This window comes from Miniopterus schreibersii, assembly GCF_964146895.1.
Source record: "Miniopterus schreibersii genome assembly, chromosome: 12".
NCBI classification, from domain to species: Eukaryota; Metazoa; Chordata; class Mammalia; order Chiroptera; family Miniopteridae; genus Miniopterus; species Miniopterus schreibersii.
In genome coordinates this window covers 37,385,732-37,409,776 of record NC_138112.1, presented here as the reverse complement: position 1 = coordinate 37,409,776, position 24,045 = coordinate 37,385,732, and the positions used below count along the sequence as shown (strand labels likewise).

Genomic DNA, 24,045 nt, shown 5'->3' with positions numbered 1-24,045 from the left:
AAGGGTTTCTGCAGATGTAATTAAGGGTGCAAATCAGTCAATTTTGAGTTAAGAGATTATCCTGGGTGGACCTGACTTATCATATGAAAACCCTCAAAAGAATGCCTAACTGGGCCCTTCTTGAAATGAGAGAATTTCCTTCCAACTGGCTTTCAAGAAGATACCATGAGTTCTAGAGCTACAAGGAAATGAATTCTGCCCAACAACAAGTGAGCCTGGAGCAAGACCCTGAGCCTCAGATAACTACACAGCTTCTACTGACACCTTGATTGTAGCCTTTTGAGACTCAGAAAAGATGACCTAGCTAAACGAAGCCTGGACTCCTGACCCATGGAAACTAAGATAACGAATGTGTTGTTTTTAAATTTCATGTCTTTAAATTTATTTTTCAATTACACTTGACATAGCATATTATTATAGATTGCTTTGGATAGTATGGACATTTTAAAGTGTTAATTCTTCCTATCCATGAGCATAGTGTAGCCTTCCAATTTTTTCTATTTAGTATCTTCTTCGATGTCTTATAGTTTTCTGAATACAGGTCTTTTACCTCCTTGGTAAAATTCATTCCTAGGTGTTTGATTCTTTTTGACGCAACGGTAAATGAGATTGTTTTCTTAATTTCTCTTTCTGATATTTCGTTATTGGTGTATAAAAATGCTACAGATTCCTGAGTATTAATTTTGTATCCTGCTACTTTACTAAATTTATTAATTCTAATAGTTTTTTGGTGGAATCTTTAGGGTTCTCTATATGCAGTATATCATCTGCAAGTAATAGTTTTACTTCTTCAACTTACATGCCTTTTGAATGGGTTTCTATTGATTTTAGAGAGAGAGGGAGAGAAACACTAATCGGCTGCCTCCTGCACGCCCCTACTAGGGATCAAGCCCACAACCTGGGCATGTGCCCTGACTGGGAATCAAACATGAGACCTTTTGGTGCATGGGACGATGCTCAACCAATTGAGCCACACGGGCCAGGGCCCTTTTATTTCTTTTTCTTGTCTGATTACTGTACTTAGGACTTCCAATACTACATTACATAAAAGTGGTTAAAGTGGACATTCTTGTTTTGTTCCCAATCTTAAGCAAAAAGCTTTTAGCTTTTCAGAGTTGAGTATGTTACCTGAGGATGTGTCATAGGTGGTCTTTATTAAATTGAGGTATGTTCCCTCTATCCCCACTTTGTTGAGAATTTTTATCATAAATGGATGCTGAATTATATGTCAAATGCTTTTTCTGCATCTACTGATATAATCATATTATTTTTATCCTTCATTTTGTTTATGTAGTTTATCATGTCAATTGATTTATAGATATTGAACTGACCCTGCATCCCAGGAATAAAACCCACTTGATCCTGGTGTATGACTTTTTTAATGTATTGATGATTACAGTTTGCTAATATTTTGTTGAAGATATTTGTGTGTCTATGTTCATCAGGGGTATCTGCCTATAATTCTCCTTTTTGTAGGGTCTTTGTCTGGTTTTGGTAGCATGGTAATGCTGCCCTCATAAAATCAATGTGGGAAGCTTCCCTCTTCTTCGAATTTTTTGAATAGTTTGAAAAAACTGGTATTAACTCTTCGTTGTTGTTGTTTTTTAAATTTATTGTAAAATAAACATAACATGAAATTTAACATCTTAACCATTTTTAAGTACACAGTTCAGCAGTATTAAATACATATACATTGTTGTGCAACCATCACCACCATCCATCTCCAGAACTCTTTTTCATACTGTAAAACAGAAATTCTATATCCATTTTAGCTTTTCAGAGTTGAGTATGTTACTCCCATCCCCCACCCACCAGCTCCTGGGAACCACCATTTTACTTACTGTTTTTCATATGTTTGACCCTTCCAGGTATCTCATATAAGTGAAATTATAGACTATTTGGCTTCTTTCCCTAAGTTTATGTCCTCAAGGTTCACCCATATTGTAGCATGGGTCAGAAATACCATCTTTTTAAATTTATTTTTTATTTTTCAATTGCAGTTGACATACAATATTACATTAGTGTCAGATGTACAACATGGTGATTAGATTTTATATACCTTACAAAATGATCACCTCAATAAGTCTAGTATCCTTTGGACACCATACATACTTATTACATTATTACTGACTATATTCCCTGAGCTGTACTTTACATACTCATGACAGTCTTTGCATATGTTTGCTTCTGCTTCATTTGTTCATTTATTTTGTTTTTTAGATTCCACATATAAGCAAAATTATACTGTATGTCTCTCACTTATTTCACTTAGCATAATACCTTCTAGGTCCATCTTTTGTCACAAATGGTAGATTTCATTCTTATTCATGGTTGAGTAATAATCCATTATATATATACACTACATCTTCTTTATCTACTCGTCTACTGATGGACACTGAGGTTGTTTCCATCTTGACTACTGGAAATACTGCTGCAATGAATACAGGAGTACATATATCTTTTCAAATTAGTGTTTTGTATTTCTTCAGGTAAATACCCAAAAGTGAAATTGCTGGGTCATATGATAGTTCTATTTTTAACTTTTTGAGGAACCTGCATAGTTTTCCATAGTGGCTACACCAATTTACAATCCCAAAGTGCTCAAGGGTTCCCTTTTTTCCATATCCTCGCCAACACTGGTTGTTTATTGATAACCATTCTGACTGGTGTGAGGTGATCTCATTGTGGTTCTGGTTTACATTTCCCTGATGATTAGTGATGTTGAGCATCTTTTCACATGACCGTTAGCCATCAATATGTCCTCTTTGGAGAAATGTCTGTTCAGGTCTTCTGCCCACTTTCAAATCATATTGTTTGTATTTTTTATATTAAGTTGTATGATCTCCTTATATATTATAAATATTAACCCCCTTATCAGATGTTTCATCTGCCACTCAGTAGGTTGTCTTTTTGTTTTATTAATGGTTTCCTTTGCTGTGCAAAAAAACACTTTAGTTTGATGTAGTCCTACTTGTTCACTTTTGTTTCCCTTGCCTGGGGAGACATATTCAAAAAGATTTAAGAGCTATGTCAGAGTTGACTACCTGTTTTCTTCAGGAAGTTTTATGGTTTCAAGTCTTACATTTAAGTCTTTAATCCATTTTGATACAATTTCATTAAGTTATAGGTCTGTTCAGATTTTCTGTTTCTTCTTGATTCAGCCTTGGATGAGTGTATGTTTCTAGAAATTTATGCATTTCTTGCAGGTTGTCCAATTTGTTGGCATATAATTGTTTGTACTATTTCTTTATAACCCTTTGTATTTCTTTGGTGTCAGTTTTCACTTCTCTTTCATTTCTGATTTTATTTGGGTCCTCTTTTTCTTGATGAGTCTTGTCAAAGGTTATCAATTTTATCTTTTCAACAAACCAGCTCTTGGTTTCAGTGATCTTCTTGTATTGGTTTTATATTTTTGTTTTTTTAAAAGCTCTATTTCATTTATTTCTGCTTTGATCTTTATTCTTTTCTTCCTTCTATTTACTTTGGAATTTGTTTTTTTAATAGTTACTTTAAATGTAAGGTTACACTGTTTGAGATTTTTTTATTTCTTGAGGTAGGCCTATATTGCTATGAATTTCCCTCTTAGAACTGCTTGGACCGTGTCCCATAAATTTGGGGTCACTGTGCTTTCATTTTCATTTGTCACATAGTATCTTTTGATTTCTTCCTTGATCTCATTTGTTAACCCATTCATTGTGTTTTTGTGTTTTTCAGTTTTCTTCTCATAACTGATACCTACTTTCATATCATTATGATCAAAGATGCTTAATATGATTTCAATCTTCTTAAATTTACTGAGACTTGTTTTGTGGCACTTGAATGTATAGTCTGCTGCTTTTGGAGTCAAGTATTCTAAAAATATCAATTAAATCCACCTGGTCTGTTTCTTTCCTGATTTTCAGTCTAGATGATCTATGCAGTGATGTCAATGGGGTATGAAAGTCCCCTATTTACTGTATTAGTCAACCTCTCCATTTATGTTCACCAATATTTGCTTTATATATTTAGATGCTCTTAAATCAGATGTGAAAATGTTTACAAGGGATATGGCCTCTTGTTGGATTGAGCCCTTTATTATTATGAAATGCTCCTTCTTTGTCTCTTGTTAAGCCTTTATTTTAAAGTGTATTTTGTCTGATGTAAGTGTTGCTACCCCAGCTTTTTAGTCCATTTGCATGAGATAACTTTTTCCATCCCTTTCTGTCTGTGTCTTTAAGTCTGAAGTGGGCCTCTTGTAGCAGCATACGTATGGGTCTTATTTTCTTATCTGTTCAGCCACCCTATGTCTTTTGATTGGAATATTTAATCCATTTACATTTAAATTATTGATAGGTATGCAGTTATTGCTATTATTCATATTTTTTATCCTTTTCTTCTTCTTAAATAAGTCCCTTTAACATTTTTTGTGAAACTGATATGGTGGTGATGAACCCCTTTAGCTTTTTCTTGTCTGGGAAGCTCTTTCTCTCTCCTTCAGTTCTAAACCAAGTAATCATGGTTTTAGGTCCTTCCTTTTTAATGATTTTGAATAGTTCATGCCAATCCCTTTGACTTGCAATGTTTTTGTTGAGAAATAAGCTGTCAGTCTTATGGGAGCTCCCTTGTAGATAACTACTTTTCTCTTGTTGCTTTTAAGATTCTCTCTTTGTATTTAACCTTTGCCATTCTAATTATGGTGTGTCTTGGTGTGGGCCTCTTTGGTTTCATCTTGTTTGGGACTCTCTGAGCTTTCTGGACTTGTATGTCTATTTCTTTCCCCAGGTTAGGGAAGTTTTCAGTCATTATTTCTTCAACTAGATTTCCAATTCCTTTGCTCTCTCTTTTCCTGGTACCTCTGATGTAAATCCTGGTACACTTGATGTCATCCCATAAGTCCCTCAAACTATCCTTATTTTTAAATTTTTTTCTTTTTGCTGTTTTGTTTGGATGTTTTCCACTACCTTGTCTTGTAGATTGCTGATTCAATCCAGTTTCATCCAAACTGCTGTTTATTCCCCTTAATTAATTCATCATTACAATTATTGTATTCTTCATTTCTGACTAGTTCTTTATGTTTTCTCTCTGTTGAAGTTCACACTGAGTTCATCTCTTCTTCTGCTAAGTTCACTGAGCATCCTTATAACCATTGTTTTGAACTCTGTATTGGGTAGATCGTTTGTTTCCTTTTCGCCTAGTTCTTTTTCTGGAGTTTTATTTATCCCATACTTCCATTTGGAGCAAGTTCCTTCATCTCCTCATTTTAACTGACTCCCTTTTGTTTCTATGTGTTAGGTAGAGCTGCTATGTCTCCCAGTCTTGACAGAGTGGCTTTATGTAGAAGGTATTCTGTGGGGCTCAGTGACACAACACAGTCTCCCTGGTCACCTGAACCAGACAGGTCATGTGTGCCCTCCTCTTGTAGTTGAGCTTCAATTGCTGTTGGCATGTTAGTGGGTGAGGCTGATCCTCAGGTTGGCTGGCTGTGAAGGCTGGCCAGGACTACAGCTGACAAACTGTTGTTTGGGGGCCAACCCCACATAACAGGAGTCACTTTAGCAGGTCTCTGGTACCAGCTGAGTCCACCCTTTGGGTATGTCATTTGTGCAGCTGGTTGGGTGATACTCCGGTGTGGTCTGAAGCCAGCCACCTGGTTTGTTAATCCTGGAGCCTCTTGGGATGGGTTCTGATGCAGGCCAAGGTCAGCCATAGCTTTTGCCAGGTTTGGGAACTCTTCATAGAAGCTGCAAGTGACCTATAGTTGGTTGCCACTTTCATTGGGCTAGGAGGTACTCAGGAGAGCCTACACTGCAAATCGACACTATTTACCACTTGTGTCATTCTTGGGACCCTTTGGTGGGTACCATAATGTGAACTGAGGCCATTTGCCACTTATGCTTGGCTTGTGGTCGCTTAGTTGAAGTTTGTTATAGGACATAACTGTCTGCCACTATGTAACACCTGATAGGAGTTACAATGCAAGCTGAGACTGGTTGTTGCTTGTGCTGGGCTTAGGGCCATTTAGCAAGAGCTATAAGGCATGCTGAGGCTTGCCACCTATTTGGTATTTCTGGACCTGAGAGATTTTGGAAAGTTCGCAGCATAATCCAAGGCAGGCTGCTTGTGTGGAGGAACAGCTGGAAGAGTCTCAGGCCAGGTGGGCCAGTTGAGTGGGTCGAGTATCTCAGGGAATCACTAGGGCCAGGCAAATAGTATTAGCCAGGTTAATGGAGAGCACAGATTTGGCACAAGCCTTCACCACACCCACTGGATGAGTTCAACAAAGGAACACTGGCACCTGCCACTACTTCCATCCCTGGAGTTGCTTCAGTCCCTACCCCTCCAGCCCTCACCCTGAAGTTAATCAATTTAGTTCCTCTCCATATATCCATGGTGCTTTTCAAGTTGCTTTCCCTGCACTGGAGCTTAGATTGAGTGATTTTGTAAGCAAGTGAATCTGTGTCCAGGCCCTTTAAGACATGCAGTGCCTCAGTCTTTTGCAGCCATTTGTCTTTCTTGGACACAATCTCCACTGGTTTTCAGAGCCAGGTATTATGGAGACTGCTTTTCCTGGCACTGATACTCCGGTTTGGGGAGCCCGGTGTTGAGCTGGGATCCTTCATTACTCAGTGGGGGATCGACACAACCGAGATGAGATATCCTTCCTGATTCTTAATTGCCACTGTCTGGTCCACATCTAAGCCCTTCCCACCAGTCTCAACATGTCTTCTTTATATCCTTAGCTATAGGAATTCTGTTCACCTAGTCTTCAGGTGGTTCTCAGTGATGACTGTTTTATAATTTAGCTGTAATTTTGGTGTGATTATGGTAGGAGGCAAGCACAGAGTTTACATACTCTGTCATTCTGATCTGGGGACAGCCTATCTTGAATGCATGTTGTTTTAATTCACTACATTTAGCATTAGAAAACTAATATAGATAGCATTCTTAAGTCATTTAAGCAATGACTAGTTCTAAAACAGGGTATATGTTTTACTCCAGAGGGCAAAAGTACCATATTAGTCTCTGATGGCTGGTTTTACCAATTACCACAATTTGGTTGCTTAAAATGAGGGAAATTTATTTTCTCATAGTTCTGGAGGACAGAAGCCCAAAATCAACATGTTGGGAGGGCCATGCTCCCTCCAGAGGCTCTAGAAGAGATTATGTTGCCTCTTTCAGCTTCTAGTGGCTATCAGCATTCCTGGGTTGTGGCTGTACCACCCCAAATTCTGCATCAATGGTCATGTTGCCTCCTCTTCTTCTGTGTCTCTTATAAGGACAACTGTCAATGGATTTAGGGCCCATCTGGAAAATCCAGGATAATCTCATCCCAAAATCCTTAATTACATCTGCAAAGACCCTTCTTAAACCAAATAACAGAACATTCATATGTTCTAGGAATTAGGATGTAAGCTTATCTTTTTGAGGGCTACCTACAATTCAGCCTACTACAGGAGCTCACAGGCAAAAAGAAATTTTATCCAACATGTTCAGCATTTTCTGGCCATGTACGTATGCACTACATACTCGCAGGCCATGCTGGGCTGCAGCAGGGCCCATGGTGCCCCAGCAGCTCCCAATCTGCTGGCCTGCCTCCTCGTGACCAGTGACGCCTCAGAGGATAGACAGCAAGTGGAAGGGGGAACTGCGGGCAAAGAGTATAGCAGATGGAGGGGACACCCGGTGGAGGGTGGGGCAAACACACAGATCATGTCCAACAGTGCACTGGGAAAGTAGCCCATAGAATGAAAAAATAAGGAAAAATTTTTATCCATATACTTACTCCTTTGCTGACTGGAGAGCCCTCGTAGGTTTCATATGGGCCATGCTCCCTGGCCAGATCACAGCTGGCTTCCAAAGCTCCATAATAAATGGTTTCAAAGATTTGCTTATTCAATAACTGGGCCTCTGGACTCTCAAAAGGATACCTCATCAGAATAAAAGCATCTGCCAGACCTTGTACCCCAATTCCAATGGGGCGATGACGTTTATTTGATAAGTATGCCTTTGTGCCAATAGGTTTAGAGAAGAAAGAGATATTACTGAACAGAAAAAGCAACATTCTGTACCAAATGACAGACATTCTCTTTTTATCTGTTTTCTCATACCATTCCAATAGCTATTTAAATGATGACTGGCAAGCAGACTGTGATAAACTCCCTCCACCTTCGATTTCAATAATTACTAATAAGCAGAAATATCTATTCATACCTCTGGGATAGGGTAGTAGTTAATATCAATAATTTTATTCAAATTCCGGACAATGACTTTGGTGACTTCAGCCAGCTTCTTAAAGTCGTATGTGTGTTCTGGAGTGACATACATATTCAGGGCCAGGGAAGCCAAGTTACAAACTGCAACCTGGAATGTAAAGAAAAAGGATCAAGAATCACAAAATTTTTATTTCCTCCTTGTGTTACACTACCATATAAGCCTCTAATACTCTGACATTAAAATTTTTCATTTTTATCTTTGAATTCTCCCTCTTCATCATTCACCAGCTCATTTCTAAATCCTAGTACCTAGTCCCATGAGTTGTGACATGCACCAATGAAATAGATAAGATGAAGAGAGAATCCTGTGTTCCATAATACATGGCTCTATTACCACTTATATCACATTGTGCTGTAATTTTTACGTATATCTGTCTGAGAAGATATGCACTATCCAATACAATAGTCACTATCCACATGTTGCTATTTCATCAAAATTAAATGAAATTTAAAATTCAATTTCTCAGCTGCGCTAGTAACATTTCAAGTGCCCCACAGCCACCAGATACAGAATATTTCCATCACTGTAGAAAGCTCTTCCAAATTACACATGCCTACCTCACCCTCACTGAGATTCTAACAAGCCCTAAACAACAGAAAATCCAAGCTGGTGAATTCTGAAAAGCTCTTCAGGTGATTCTCCCATTACACTCACTATACTAGGTGGTGACATTTTATAGGTAGGGATCATATCTTACTTATCCTTATATTTTTAGAACTAGCAAAACATCTGGCATATAGTAACAAATATACCTTCTTTTCCATTTTGATTATGACTATCCTAATCCAAACCCTCAAGTCCTCTTACCTAGACTCCCTCATACTGTTCACTGAATTGAATACCTCCTCAATTCCACACTTGTTGCCAAAGTACCCATTTTCAAAACATAGCTCGGATCATGTAAGTCGAATAAATGCTAGAGAAAAAAATAAGACAGGAAGAGAAGACAGAGTCTAGGGGGTAAGAATGGAAGGAGTGTCATTTTTAAACAGAGTTGTCCAGAAAGACCTCACTGAGAATATGATGTATGAACAAAGAACTGAAAAGGTCAGAAAGCGAGCCATGTGCCCTCACTGGTTTGGCTCAGTGGTTAGAGTGTTGGCCCCAGGACTGAAGGGTCCTGGGTTCAATTCTGGCCAAGGGCACGCGCCTCAGTTGCAGGCTCACCCCCCGGCCCTGGTAGGGGCACATGCGGGAGGCAACCAATAGATGTGTCTCTCTCACATCAGTGTTTCCCTCTCTCTCTTCCCCTTCCACTCTCTCTGAAAGCAATGGAAAAAATATCCTCAAGTTACGGTTTAAAAAAAAAAATTTTTTTTTTAAAAAGAAAGCCATGTGCCTATGTGGGGTGGAAGAGCATTAACAGCAAAAATCCTGAGGCAGGAACATGCTTGCTATATTTGAGGAATACCAAGGAAATTAGTAGGGCTGGGGCACAATGAGCAAGGGGGGAAGTAATAGCACATGAGGTGGGAATGCCCAGTTATACAGGACCTTATTGTGCACTGTAAGAATTCTGGATGAGAATGAAGTACTGATACATGCTACAATATGGATAAGCCTTAAAAACATGATGTCAAAAAAGCGTAACACCAAAAGCCTAATATTATGAGATTCCATCTATATGAAATGCCCACAACAGGCAAATCCAGAAACAGAAAATAGCGGTTGCCAGGGGCTGGGTTAAAAGGGGAACAGGGAGTGACTACTAATGAGTACAAGGTTTCTTTCTAGGGTGATGAAAACATTCTAGAATAAGATACTGGTGATGGTTGCACAACCTTGTGGATGTACTAAAATACTCTGAATTGTACACTTTAGAAGGGTGAATTTATAGTATGTAAATTATAATTCAATTTTTAAAAAAAAGAAAAAAAGGAGTCTGGATGGGTTGCAAAGTCAAAGAGGAGTGGTGGAATGATCTGATCTTTGTTTGAAAAAGGGTCACTCTAGTCTTTACACTATAATCTATCATGTATAATTATTTGAGTATATGTCAATTTCCTCCAACTAAATTATAAGTTTCTGGAGGGCAGGGGTTAAGTCGTATTCATTTATATCCCCAGAGCACTTAGTACAGTGTCCTACTGATAGCTAGTGCTCAATGAATTTTAAATTAAACTGCAACCTTATCAGTATGTTTAACTCACTATTTTCTCCCTGATTTTTAATTTGCCACGTTCTTTTAGGTCCTACAATTTGTGATGTGCTTCTTCCTCCTCATTTCCATAGTTTACACCCAATATTCAGCAGCCCGTCATCCAACTACTGCAACAATCTCCTTAAGCTAACCTCAAACCTCTTTATACCAAGCCACTCTATAACAGAAGCAAGACCAATCCTTCTCATCCTATCATTTTTTTAAAAATATGTTTTTATTGATTTCAGAGAGAGAAAGGGAGAGAGGGAGAGAGATAGCAACATCAAAGATGAGAAAGTCATTGATCAGCTGCCTCCTGCAGCCCCCCCCCCCCCACTGGGAATGGAGCACATAACCTGAGCATGTGTCCTGACCGAGAATCGAACCATGACCTCCTGGTTCATAGGTCGACACTCAACCACTGAGCCACGCTGGCCGGGCTCATCCTACCATTTTAATGCTATTTTCCTTTCAGAAACCTACACAGGCTTCCTATTTGTGACATATTCCAGCTTTCACCTACTAACTCCTTTCCCCTAGTGAAAACCACTTCTCCCTGTAACAAACCTTAATGTATTTGCTCCACCAATACAAACTTACTTGACACTCATGGCATAAAACCAAACCCTATCTCCGATCTGTCATACAGGCTGTTCTTCTGAAATGGAATCCTTTTCTACAAACTTTGTGTTTTTCAAACTAAATCTATATATCCCCTTTCTGGCCTTGCCTCTTCAGTGAATCACCTTATACCATACACAAGAATAAACTCAAAATGGATAGAAGACTTAAATATAAGTTATGAAACCATAAAAATCCTAGAAGAAAACATAGATAACAAAATCTCAAACATCTCACATAGCAGAATTTTCACTGATACTTCCCCTAGGGCAAGAGAAACAAAGAAAAAAATAAACAAATGGGAGGACATCAAACTAAAAAGCTTCTGCACGGCAAAAGAAACCAGCATCAAAATAAAAAGGGAGCCCTGGTTGGTTTGGCCTAGTGGTTAGAACATCGGCCCATGCATCAAAGGGTCTTGGGTTCAATTCCCGATCAAGGGCATATACCTCTTTTGCAGGCTCCATCCCCAGTCAGGGCTCATGCGCGAGGTAACCAATCAATGTGACTCTCACATCGATGTTTCTCTCTCTCTCTCCCTCTCCCTCTCTCTCTCTCTCCCCCTTCCATTGAATCAGAGAATATATTTGCTAATGATACATCTAATAAGAGGTTAATTTCCAAAATATATAAAGTACTCATACAACTCAACAAAAGGCAGGCAAACAATCCAATTTAAAAATGGACAGAGGACCTGAATAGACATTTCTCCAAAAAGGACACACAAATGGCCAAGAGACATATGAAAAAATGCTTGAACATCACTAATCATCAGAGAGATGCAAATTAAAATGACAATGAGGTACCACCTCACACCTGCCTGAATGGCTACCATCAATAAATCAACAAACAACAAGTGCTGGTGAGGGTGTGGAGAAAAAAGAACCCTAGTACATTGCTGGTGGAAATGCAGACTTGGTGCAGTCACTATAGAAAAACAGTGTGTAATTTCTTCAAAAAATTAAAAATGGAACTGCCATTTGACCCAGTGATTCCACTTCTGGGACTATATCCTAAGAATCCCAAAACAACAATTAGAAAGAATATAAGCACACCTATGTTCATAGCAGTGTTATGTTCAATAGCTAAGATCTGGAAACAGCCCAAGTACCCATCAGCAGATGAAAGGATACAAAAACTGTGGTATATTTACACAATGAAATACACAGCTTTAAAAATGAAGGATCTATAATTCTTTGAGACAGTATGGAGGGACCTGGGGATGATTTTACTAATCGAAATAAGCCAGTCAGAGTAAGACAAATATCACATGATCTCACTTATATGTGGAATCTAGTGAACACAATAAACTGATGAACAAAATAGAACCAGAGGCATGGAAACATGGAACAGACTGACAGATCTCAGAGAGAAGGAGGGAGGGAGAGTGGAAAGATATTAACCAAAGAACTTACATGCATATATGCATAGCCCATGAACACAGACAACAAGGTGATCAAGGCGTGGGGCAGGGAAGGAACAGGGTAGTAGGGGGCAAAGGGGAAAAACAGGGGAGACATTTGTAATACTCTCAACAATAAAGATTTTAAAAAAAAAATTTGAGATTACAATTTTGTCTCACCATCACTAAAAGGATTCTCTACAAGTTTAATTCTTTAAACTAAATGAGCACCCTAATACATTTTTGTTTGTTCTAAACTAGCATGGCTATATATTACTATTTTTCTTAAGTAAAGATTATTTCCACAATATGTGTGTAAGAAACAGCTGACTGTCTTCTACATAGCTTAGACTAAAAGATATTTAAGGGCACAGATCACACCTCTTCTTTCCTTTGTAATTTCTATTTTAGTGTCCTTCTGCTTACTAATAAACTATGAAAATTCCCTTCACCCATCTCAAGTGAAATCAAGTGAGGGATTCACAATTTCACTTCCTAAGATTCATTTCTCAGTACCATATTTAGGCAGAAGATTTTCTACCTACCTCATCTTTGCTGGTATACTCTACTATTTCTGTGCACAGGTTGCTACATTTGATCGTTCCCAGGTTCTGCTGGTTGCTCTTCCGATTACAGGAATCTTTGTAAAGCATGTACGGGGTACCTGTCTCTGTCTGAGACTCAATAATGGCATACCAAAGCTGTTGCGCTTTTACAACTTTACGAACTCGACCCTGTTTCTCATAACTGAAAGACAAAGCTAGTATTATTTTAATATTCCCTAAGAAAATCTTTATTACAGATAATGTGAAGAAAGACAATGAAATATAATATTAAGACTCTTAACTTTTTTACTTAACTTAGCTAAGGAAAAAAAAATAAAGAATATAATATTCATTTTATTGTCACTAGGGCCATAGAAGAAAACCAGGCAGCTTTAAATCCCTTCAAATATGCCCCAAATCCCACTAAATCAATAATACCTTCCATAATAAAAAGAAACAAAACCTAAAGTAGTCAAATTGTGCTGTTGGGCTAAAATAGTACTATAGTGCTATTATTTAATGAACTATTGACATGTACTGTCCTAGTTAATCTTGATTCCTGTATGCAATATAAAGCATAACTTATTTTATAAAATGTACTATAGGACTAAGCAAAATAATAACCCTAACTCACTGCCTTCATTTTTAAAAGCATCAATTGAAAAATTCAAGCAAATATTTACACGTCCCATAGTTTTAATAAAGAAAACGGACACCAAAATTTTGGTAAAGATTCAGGGGAAAAACCTAACCAAAATAAAAGTATTAATCTATTCTCTCCTAGATGCTTCCAAATATTATTAGAAACTGGCTAATGAATGATATAATTTTGAAGTGTGGATCCCACAAATAAGAGAAAAACATGTAAAACAGTATTCCTTTCATATTTTTCCCATACCTTTCATATAGCTTCTCAAATTCCTCTCCCCAAACCTCATCCAGACCAGGACACTCATTTGGACACATTAAAGACCAGTCCTACAAAGGGAAGAACCTGTGAGAAACTTCAAATAACCAAACATACATAATCCATTAGGGACACTAATGGATAGGGTATCTTTCATAGACAGTCTTGGAAATCTGCTGTAGAAATAATCACTTTAGGTTTAGGTCCGAACATCTAGTTCTGCCTGTTTGTATACAATCTTTTAAGCATGTAGGTCAGACAGCATCTACTTTGGAGAATAAAAATCCAAGGGAGAAATGGCATCTCTTGTTCAAAATGCCTTCCATAGCAAAACACATATGTGGACTCTTCCAAGCATGATTTAAGGTGATTAAGACAAAGCTTATGTAAATCAACTAGTTATTACTAACAGGTACCTAATTCTCACCTGATTAGTCTCCACTCGTTTCATGAAGAGATCTGGAATCCAAAGGGCAAAGAAAAGGTCCCTGGCACGCTGTTCTTCCTTTCCTGTGTTCTTCTTTAAATCAAGAAACTCAAAGATGTCTAAATGCCAAGGCTCCAGGTAAATAGCAAACGCCCCAGGTCGCTAATGGTAAACAATCATTATTCTTTTCAGAATCAGAATGAAAGAAACTTCATATTTTCCAAAGCACTTTTATATCTCCTTGGATCTTCACCATAATTAATGAATTAAATGAGATAATACAAATAAAAGTACTATAAAAACACAGAGTAGTAATAGTTTTCTTACAATTCTAGAAGTAAAAAAGAGCATTTGACATAAAGAAAATGTGTGTGGGGGGGGGAATTAAATAATTTATCCAAAGTGATACAGTGGCCCAGCCAGGCGTGGCTCAGTGGTTGAGCGTCGACCTAGGATCCAGGCGATCGGGGTTCAATTCCCGGTCAGGGCACATGCCCGGGTAGTGGGCTCGATCAATGACTCTCTCATCATTGATGTTTCTGTCTCTCTCTCTCCCTCTCCCTTCCTCTCTCTGAAATCAATAAAGATATATTACAAAAACACAAAAAAAAAACCACAAAGTGATACAGTGAACTACAGATGGAGCTTCCTCTTTAGTTGTTATCCAGCTCACTTTACACTATATGACATGTATAAGGCCCAAAGAAAATCATTTTGACAATGGGTTGTGCTCTTACTAAAAGTCAAAAAGGTGCTATGTCTTATCAGTGTCTCCATAGATTTTTTTTTTAAGTACACAAGAGAGAAGTTAATAAACCAAGAGGTGCTTAGTATGCCTACATATCCACAAAAGACAGGCTCAAGTTGTAAACTATGCTGCAGATAATATTAAATAAACAACCCAATCCTATTAACTTTACTTTTCCCTCTATAAAATAGGCAGAGTTTTGTTTCTTTAAACAAAAACTTAGAAGACATATGACAACTTCTTTTCAAGGTTAGGTATTAATATAAGTCACAACTTTATTTTTTTATTTTTTTAAATATATCTTTATTGATTTCAGAGAGGGTAAAGGAGAGGGAGAGAGAGAGATAGAAACATCAATGATAAGAGAGTCACTGATTGAGCCCACAACCCGGGCATGTGCCCTGACCGGGAATCGAACCCCGATCGCCTGGATCCTAGGTTGACACTCAACCGCTGAGCCACACCCAGCCAGGGTAAGTCACAACTTTAGAAATTATTTGCAAATAAACTGTCAGGTAAAAAAGCTGCTGATGCCCAGCCAGTGTGGTTCAGTAGTTGAGCATCAACCTATGAACCAAGAGGTCACAGTTCAATTCCTAGTCGGGGCACATGCCTGGGTTTCAGGCTCGATCCCTAGCAGGGGGCCTGAAGGAGGCAGTCGAATGACTCTCATCATTGATGTTTCTATCTCTCTCTCCCTCTCTTTCTCTCTCTGAAATCAATAAAAACATATTAAAAAAAAAACAAAAAACTGCTGACTAGCCCTAGCCAGTTTGGCTCAGTGGTTAGAGGGTCAGACCTTGGACTGAAGGTCATGGGTTCAATTCTGACCAAGGGCACATACCTCGGTTGTAGGCTCGATCTCCAGCTGGTCAGGGCATGTGTGGGAGGCAACCAATGGAACCTGTCTCACTGACATCAATGTTTTTCTCTCTCTCTCTCCCCCCTTCACTCTCTCTCTAAAAAACAATGGAAAAAATATCAAGTGAGGATTTAAAAAAAAAAAGCTGCTGACTAGATCATTGGCTGCCTGGAGTCAGTATACACGGGTAGTAAGGATGGGAGTGATTAATATAGAGGTATATGAGGAAATATCTTGGGGTAATGTCCTATATGTGTGGTAATTACACAGTCAAAGCTCATCAAAATGTACATTTCAAGTGTGTACACTTTAAAGCAAATCATACTCATTAAACTGATTTTAAAACTAAAAAAAAGGCAGTTGTTAGAAACACACAATGAATCATCTTATGATAAGCATACATAACTAACAGTTTTTAGTTCTGATTTCCAGTACTTCCAAGTAACAGAGCATACCTTGTTTCCACCTTGATCCACATATCGAGCTGTATTGTTATATACTCTCAGCATCGGTACAAGGCCATTGGAATTGCCATTAGTCTGAAAGAGAGACTGAGAATAAAGGCACCCGGAGGAGAAAGAGGGGGCTAAGCAAGAAAGAGTGAAATGGCTCAAGAATGAATTACTCTCTCACAATCTATAAAGTTTTACCTGCTCTCCATTTTATCTCTGCTTTAAAAATATAATGCCCAATATACAAAAACAAAATGTTGTTGAATAAATTACAATTATATACAAAGTTATGTCATGGCATCTCTAATTTACAATGAAGCATAATAAATACAAGTAAAACGAATCCAAAATCAGTGTAAATTCCACACCTTCTAAAGATCATTCCCAAAAGAATTCAAGGCAACTTACACTAAGAATAATATGTAATTGGTAAGTCAAGATAATAAATAAGGTAAATAAGAGATTCTCAGCAATAAATGGATTCTAGAATGAAGATAAGAAAATATAGACTCTTAAGACTAGAATAAACCTCATCAAATTTCAAAAATAATCCTTCTAACCTAAGGCAAGCCTTTAAACAGACTAGAAAGATAAATGAGCAATGGCTCACTCTACTACTTTGTAAAAGTGCTATATACATCACAGTACCTCAAAGTACCACATAATGGAGTGGTTTCCTTCTGAACTGTCTAGCTTTAGTCTATAGGATTAGATACTTTCTTCACATTACAAATGAAGAAACAAACAGATATGTAAAATAACTTGGGTGTTAGGCACTACTAGTAAGTAGTGGAAATAAGACTTAAATCCAGGTCTTACCTAAAACCATTATCTTGACTCCCAAGGAATAGTGAACCAGCAGGGCTTGAATTTGTGTCAGTGTTTAAAACTTTAATCGTGGCTCTGTCACATACTAAGTGACTGATCTCTGGAAGTAATTTAACTTTCTAAGCCTCAGCTTCTTCATTTGCAAAGTGAATAGTGACTATAGGACCTATACTCACAAAGTTAGTGTAAGGCATCAAGTTCCTACCATGTCTATAATGATACCTATCTCTAAAATTGTAATAAGAATTAAATGAGTAATTCATGTAAAACTTTTATAACTGATTTAGCACACAATAAACAATCCATAAATGATAGCTATTATTATAAAATAAACCAGAATTCCAAAATAATTCCAAATTGGAGATAAAAAGGATCCTGTAGATCATCTAATCTAAACCTCTAATAAGACAGATGAAAATGAAGCCATAAGCAGTGAAATGACTCACCCCAAGTCACACAACCAGCCAGTAATTAACAGAGACTTAGGTCTCCCAAGCACCAGCATATGCCCTCAACCATAAGCTTGGTTGCTTATGGACTTGAATCCCTCTAGTCTACACATTTTTAACCATACAAAGGAAGCTTACCCCAGCAATGTAGCTGCCAGTAGCTCGAATACAACTCACAGCAACACCAATTCCCCCAGCAGACTTGGAAATCAATGCACACTGCTTTAGTGTGTCATAAATGCCTTCAATACTATCATCTTTCATACTCAGAAGGAAACAGCTATGGGGGGAAAAAGTCACATCTCAGCAAGGAAATGAAGCAAAGCAGAGTCACAAAAATGACTATACAATCCAAAGACAGTAAGTTAGGCAAATAAAAGATTTGAAGTATACAAAATTCCTAGGTGTTTTACAAGAAAAATATATATACTTTTACTAACTATGATGCAATAAAACATTATCAATATATCATGTTGTTTTAAAATCACCTTGCTGGGGGGTAAAAGGGGTCGATGGGGAGAAAAAGGGACATCTGTAATATTTTGAATAAAAAAAAAATTTTCTTTTAAAGAAAGAAATCTTTGATAGTACAACATGAAAAATAAAATAATAAAATCACCTTGCTATCAACCCAAAATGCTAAGCCTAGAAGGAAATTTCAGACATAAGTCTAAAATATTAGCTTATATGTTCACCAGGCTGCAAACATGCCATTATCACAGTCTCTCATGCAAATTCCTAAACATACATAACAGTTTGTTCAATCTAGTAGTAAGCCAAAAAAATTAAACATTTATGAAAAAAGAAACATCTCTGCAATGGTCAACCAATTCTTTGATATGTCACCAAAATTCAGTTCCCTTAGTGTCATTTTGAAGACAACGTCTCTACTTGTGCTTTGGATCTCATCCTATTCCCTACACCTCAGGAACCAAATTCTACCAATGATCTGTTCACTACCTTGAATGTTCAACCAATCACATGGATTCTATCCATTAACTTCTTCTACTGAATACTCAGACATTCAGAAAGATATAGAGAATAATACACTTTATACTTATTATCACCTACCTCAATTAGACACTATAAATAAAGCCTAATTATAATCCCATACCATCTTATGTTTTTTTTACTTTCTTTTAGCATTTTTACATGTCCTACATTTTTAAATTTTCTGATTGCATATTTATTTATCCTCTGAAACTTGCTTTTAACTCAATATTGTATTAGAGATTCTTTCCTACTGATAGATACATGTAGTTCTAGTTTATTTTCACTGCTGTAAGGTATTCCATGGTATGAATATACTAATATATCTGTCCATTTGCCTACTGATGGATATTTGGATTATTTACAATTTGTTTGCTATTCTAAACAATGCTGCTGTAAAAATTCTTGAACATATCTCCTTGTGCTTAGTCTAAGGATTTCTTTAGGGTATAAACCTAGGAGAGAATTGCTGGGTCAAAGGATAGGTATAAGTTCCACTTTATTAAACATTCCCCAAAGTGAATAAATAAGTATACTCTATCTACCAATGTATGAGAGTTCCATGTTCTACATTCTTACCAACACTGGGCATTATCAGCCTTTGAATTTTTATAAAACTGATGGGTATAATATACCTCATTATATTACTTTCATTTTCCTAATTACTAGCAATATTTATCATCTCACATGTTTATTGGCTAATTTCTTCTCCTATGAATTATTTTTTACATCTCTTGCCCATGTTTCTACCTGATTCTCTTTTTCTTATAACCCTTTGATAGCTAACATACATTGCAAATATCTTCTGAAACTGGTTTTTCCACTGATTTTGGTTTTTAATTTTAATGTAGTCAATTTTCCTTTATGTTGTTTTGCTTATTATATCTATTTTAAGAAATCCTTCACTACTCTGAGGTCATATATATTCTCCTAACAAGATGTAGGTTGAAGCATTAAGAGTCATAATGCCTACAACTCACTTTTAAATGACTCAGCCAAAAAAAAATTTAAGATAAAATATATAGCCTGGCTGGAGTGGCTCAGTGGTTGAGCATCAACCCATGAACCAAGAGGTTGCCAGTTCAATTCCCAGTCAGGGCACATGCCCGGGTTGCGGGCTCAATCCCCAGTACGAGATATCAATGATGTTTCTCTCATCGATGTTTTTATCTCTCTATCCCTCTCCCTTCCCCTCTAAAATCAATAAAAACATTTAAAAAAGATAAAGAAAAGATAAAGTGTGTGTGTGTGTGTGTGTGTGTGTGTGTGTATGACAAAACATCAGTAATATTTTTATCTAAGCAGAGGTGGATATATGGGTGATATTCATTGTCCTTTTCTTTAAACTTATCTGAATGTTTGAAATTTATAGTAAAAAGTTGAAGAGGAAAATAGAATCTATTTTCTCTAAATGCTCTTCTAAAAGTTTTTATTTTCACATTTAGATTATTTTTCCTTGAATTTATGTCTGTATATAACATGAAAAAGGGAACTCTGATTATATTTTCCCCCATAGAGTAACCAATTTCCCTAGCACCATTTTGCTAAAATGCAATGACATCTCATGTTCCTATATAAATCTGAATCTTTTTCTGGGCTCTCTGTTATGCTCCAGTGGATTTTTTGTCTACCCCAGAATAAATACCAGAGTCTTGATTACCACAGCTTTCCAGTAGTCTTGAAATCTGGGCCTTTTCTTCAAAACTGTCTTGCTATTTACACTAGTTTCCTGTAACTGCCTTAACAAATGACCACTTAACTTACCAGCTTAAAATAGAAATGCATTCTCTCATAGTTCTGGAGGCCAGAAGTTCAACATCAGTTTCACTAGGTCAAAATCAAGAACACTCTCTGCAGATGGCAGAAGCTCTAGGGGAGAATATATTCCTTGCCTCTTCTAGCTCTGGTAGATCCTTTGCCTGTAGCCACATCATTCCAATTTCTGCCTCCATCTTTACATTGTTTTATTTTCTTCTATATGTATCATTATCTCCCTTAGCCTCTCTCTTCTCTTATAAAGATATTTTTTATTGGATTTAGGGCCCACCCAGATAGTTCATGATAACCTCCCCATGTCAAGATCTTTCTTAATCATATCTGCAAAAACCATTTTTCCTTATAAGGTAACATTTACAGGTTCCAGAGATTAGCACCTGCTATCTTTGAGCAGCCTACTAGATTATTCTTAGTCTTTTGCTCCTCCATGTAAATTTTAGAATTAGCATCTTGAAATTTTGACTGGAATTATACTGAATCTATAGATTAAAAATTGGGGAAAACTGACCTCTTTGCAATATTAAATCCATTTTTAATATAAAATTATTCTCTACTTATTTGTTAATATCCATCAACTATGTTTTAGAATTTTCTCCTTAAGAGTCTTCTCTATCTTTTATTAGATTTGTTCCTGGGTAACCTTCCCGTATTATAAATGATATATTTTAAAACTTAATCTTCTAATATCTAAAGTACAGAAATTCAACTGATTAATTTATATTGAACTAATACATCCAAATCTTTTGCTGAAATTTCTAATAGATCTAAGTTTTTAGCAGATACCTTTAACCAAACTAAGAACATTACTTTCTGTACTGATTTTGGTAATTTTTATTATGAGAGTATTAAGTGGTATAAAATGTTACTACAATGAAGTACAGTGGTACCTGAGTTTTTGAACGTCTCCGTTGATGAACATTTTGGTTTACAAATGCCATAAACCCGGAAGGAAATGCTTCGGTTTTCGAACACGCCTCAGAAGTTGAACTTGCCACATGGCTTCCGCTCAGGGCAAGATCCTGAGGGCTAGCTGTCAGCTGTTCATCCCTTGGTTTTCAAACGTTTCAGAACTCGAACAGTCTTCCGGAACAGATTACATTCGAAAACCGAGGTACCACTGACATTAATATGCTTTTTGATGTTAGCATATCCTTGAATTCCTAGAATAAACCAACTTGCTAAGGGTGTTTTGTTTTGTTTTTTTTACATATTATTGGACTCTGTTCCAATGTTCCCTTTTCAGAAAATGGCATCACCATTCATCCTGTTACTCTACCCATATATAAACTCGGGAACCATCCATGGCTCATCATATCCAAAACATCAAATTCTGTCAATTTTACCTCCAAAATATCTCTTGAATCTGTCTATTTCTCTTAATCTCTACTTTTACCTCCTTAATCCAAACTACTATAATCTCTACTACAGACTACTATAAAAGTCTCTTAATTAGCTGTCAGTATTTACTTTTTTCAAAACCTGATTGAGGTATAATTCACATACCATAATATTCTCCATTTAATGTGTACAACTAATGACTTTTAGTGTATTCACAGAATTAGGCAACCATCATCACAATCAAGTTTAAAATTTCACTATCAGCACTTATCCCTCTCTAATTCATTTACCACACTGAAGAGATATTTCCAGAATGCAAGTCTCATTTAATATGAGCAGGAGTGATTAAATGTTCATTAAATTAATTTTTCTGTGATCAACTGCCTAGTTTTTCAGGCCAAGGCTTATTTCCCTAGTCAAAACCATTTCAGAACTTTAAAAGCTACTATAGATGACACATACCTAGAAAGTTGTGGGCGGTTGGTACCAGCATTGAAAAGAGTGGGAGAGGCATGGGTAAACCACCTCTCAGAAAGAAGGTTGTATGTTTCAATAGCAGCATCTATATCTTCTTTGTGAATCCCCACAGATACCCTCATCAACATATGTTGTGGTCTTTCAGCCACTAAAATCAAAAGAAGAGTTTTCATCACATGATGGAACATGTCAGACAAACTAGGCTAGACATGTACTTGAGTGAAAAAGAAATAATTTTTAAAAAGCAGAAAAATTATTCATAAACTAGACCTAAAGTTAAAAATGTTATTCAGAGTTTAGATAGAAATATTAAGGCTAATAGCTCAAAGCTCTATATTCAATATAATGAACAGAAAATACAACACACAAACATGTTTGTTTCTTACCTTTTCCATTGATCTTCAACAAATAGGACCGCTCCAGGGTCTAGAAAAAGCAACCCAAAAATTTCCAGAGTAGTTATTAAAGACACAGTAGATATAGCATTCACAACAAGGCAATCTATTTATATCTTCTCAGTTTTTAATATAATTTTAAATAAAACGAATAATATATTTACTCTTACTAACTTCAGTTTGGAACATTATCAACTGGCTATTTGTTTTGGAAAAGAATGCATGAAAATTTCTGGAAAAAGCCAGCTCTTATAGTAATGTGTATAACATTAATAGAAGTTATGGAATTCACCCTCATCATCACAATGGTTAACAGTTATAAGTACTTATAACAGGCTAGGCACTGATCTAAACAACACACATTTATCCTGAACAGAATTTATTGTTGAAATTGTATTATTATCCCCATTCTAAAGATGAGGAAACTAAGCACAGAAACGTTAAATAACTTGCTAAGAAGTAGAGCAGAGGCTGGGGGTGGGGGTTGGGCGTTGGGGGTGGAGGGATTGAGGCAAAAGAGAAAAACCTCATGGACACAGACAACAGTGAGGTGATTGTCAGGGGGAGGGGAGGAGTGGGGGGAGGTGGAAAAGGGTATAGGGGGGATAAATGGTGATAGAAGGAGACTTGACTTGGGGTGGTGAACACACAATACAATATACAGAATATGTGTTGTGGAATTGTGCACCTGAAACCTGTATAATTTTGTTAACCAGTGTCACCCCAATAAATTCAATTATAAAAAGGAAAGAAATAAAAGTAGAGCAGAGATTCAAACCCAGAAGGCCTAACACCAACATTCATGTTCTCAATCACTGTTCATCAATACAAAAGTACCTAAAAAAGCACTTGGCACTCAGTAGTTGTTGCATAAACAGAACAATATGGAATTATTATGGCAAATTATCTGCATAACTCCTCAGGTAATCCAGAAGTAATATTTGTAAACTGAAAATTGCAAATGGATGAGCTATCTTTCCTTAACTCAAACAATCACTACCCACCCTAACCCCACTAATCCCCCAGGTCCATCCCAAGTCCCATCAACTTATTGCCTTCATAAGTGTATCACTAAATATAAACAAAAATCTGTATTTCCTGACTTAAGGAGGAATTCCCACATATTTGAAACCCATTATTTACCTTAAAGCCAAAGTAATTATAAGAGAAATCTCGGTCATAGATAATAGCAGAATTCAGGCGCTGATGAAGGTAAAAAAAAAAAAATCCCATAATTAAGATAACTGGACTTATTTTCACAAAATCAACATTTCATCCAGAATTAAAAGTGACATAGGATAAAAAAAAAGAGATACCACTAAGAATTATTATTATAGAACAGAAATCCATATCTAATGTTAAAAAAAAAAATTATATAAACTGAGTATCCTAACTAGGTTTAAAAACATGTACATTAAAGGACTAGAAGCAAACA

At 36.8% G+C, this 24,045-nt stretch overlaps 1 protein-coding gene across 2 annotated transcripts in view; it reads right to left on the bottom strand.

Moving 5' to 3' along the window:
- Positions 1 to 24,045, bottom strand: part of RRM1 (ribonucleotide reductase catalytic subunit M1) — a 50,462-nt gene that overhangs the window by 7,492 nt on the left and 18,925 nt on the right. For both annotated transcript variants that reach the window (XM_081152830.1, XM_081152831.1), the window contains 10 exons: positions 23,754 to 23,813; positions 22,602 to 22,641; positions 22,201 to 22,363; positions 17,773 to 17,914; positions 16,361 to 16,444; positions 14,296 to 14,457; positions 13,860 to 13,939; positions 12,962 to 13,163; positions 8,191 to 8,340; positions 7,763 to 7,984 (listed from right to left, as the gene is read on the bottom strand). In XM_081152830.1, coding sequence (XP_081008956.1) covers positions 7,763 to 7,984; positions 8,191 to 8,340; positions 12,962 to 13,163; positions 13,860 to 13,939; positions 14,296 to 14,457; positions 16,361 to 16,444; positions 17,773 to 17,914; positions 22,201 to 22,363; positions 22,602 to 22,641; positions 23,754 to 23,813 — 1,305 coding nt within the window. The remainder of the gene's footprint in view (positions 1 to 7,762; positions 7,985 to 8,190; positions 8,341 to 12,961; positions 13,164 to 13,859; positions 13,940 to 14,295; positions 14,458 to 16,360; positions 16,445 to 17,772; positions 17,915 to 22,200; positions 22,364 to 22,601; positions 22,642 to 23,753; positions 23,814 to 24,045) is intronic.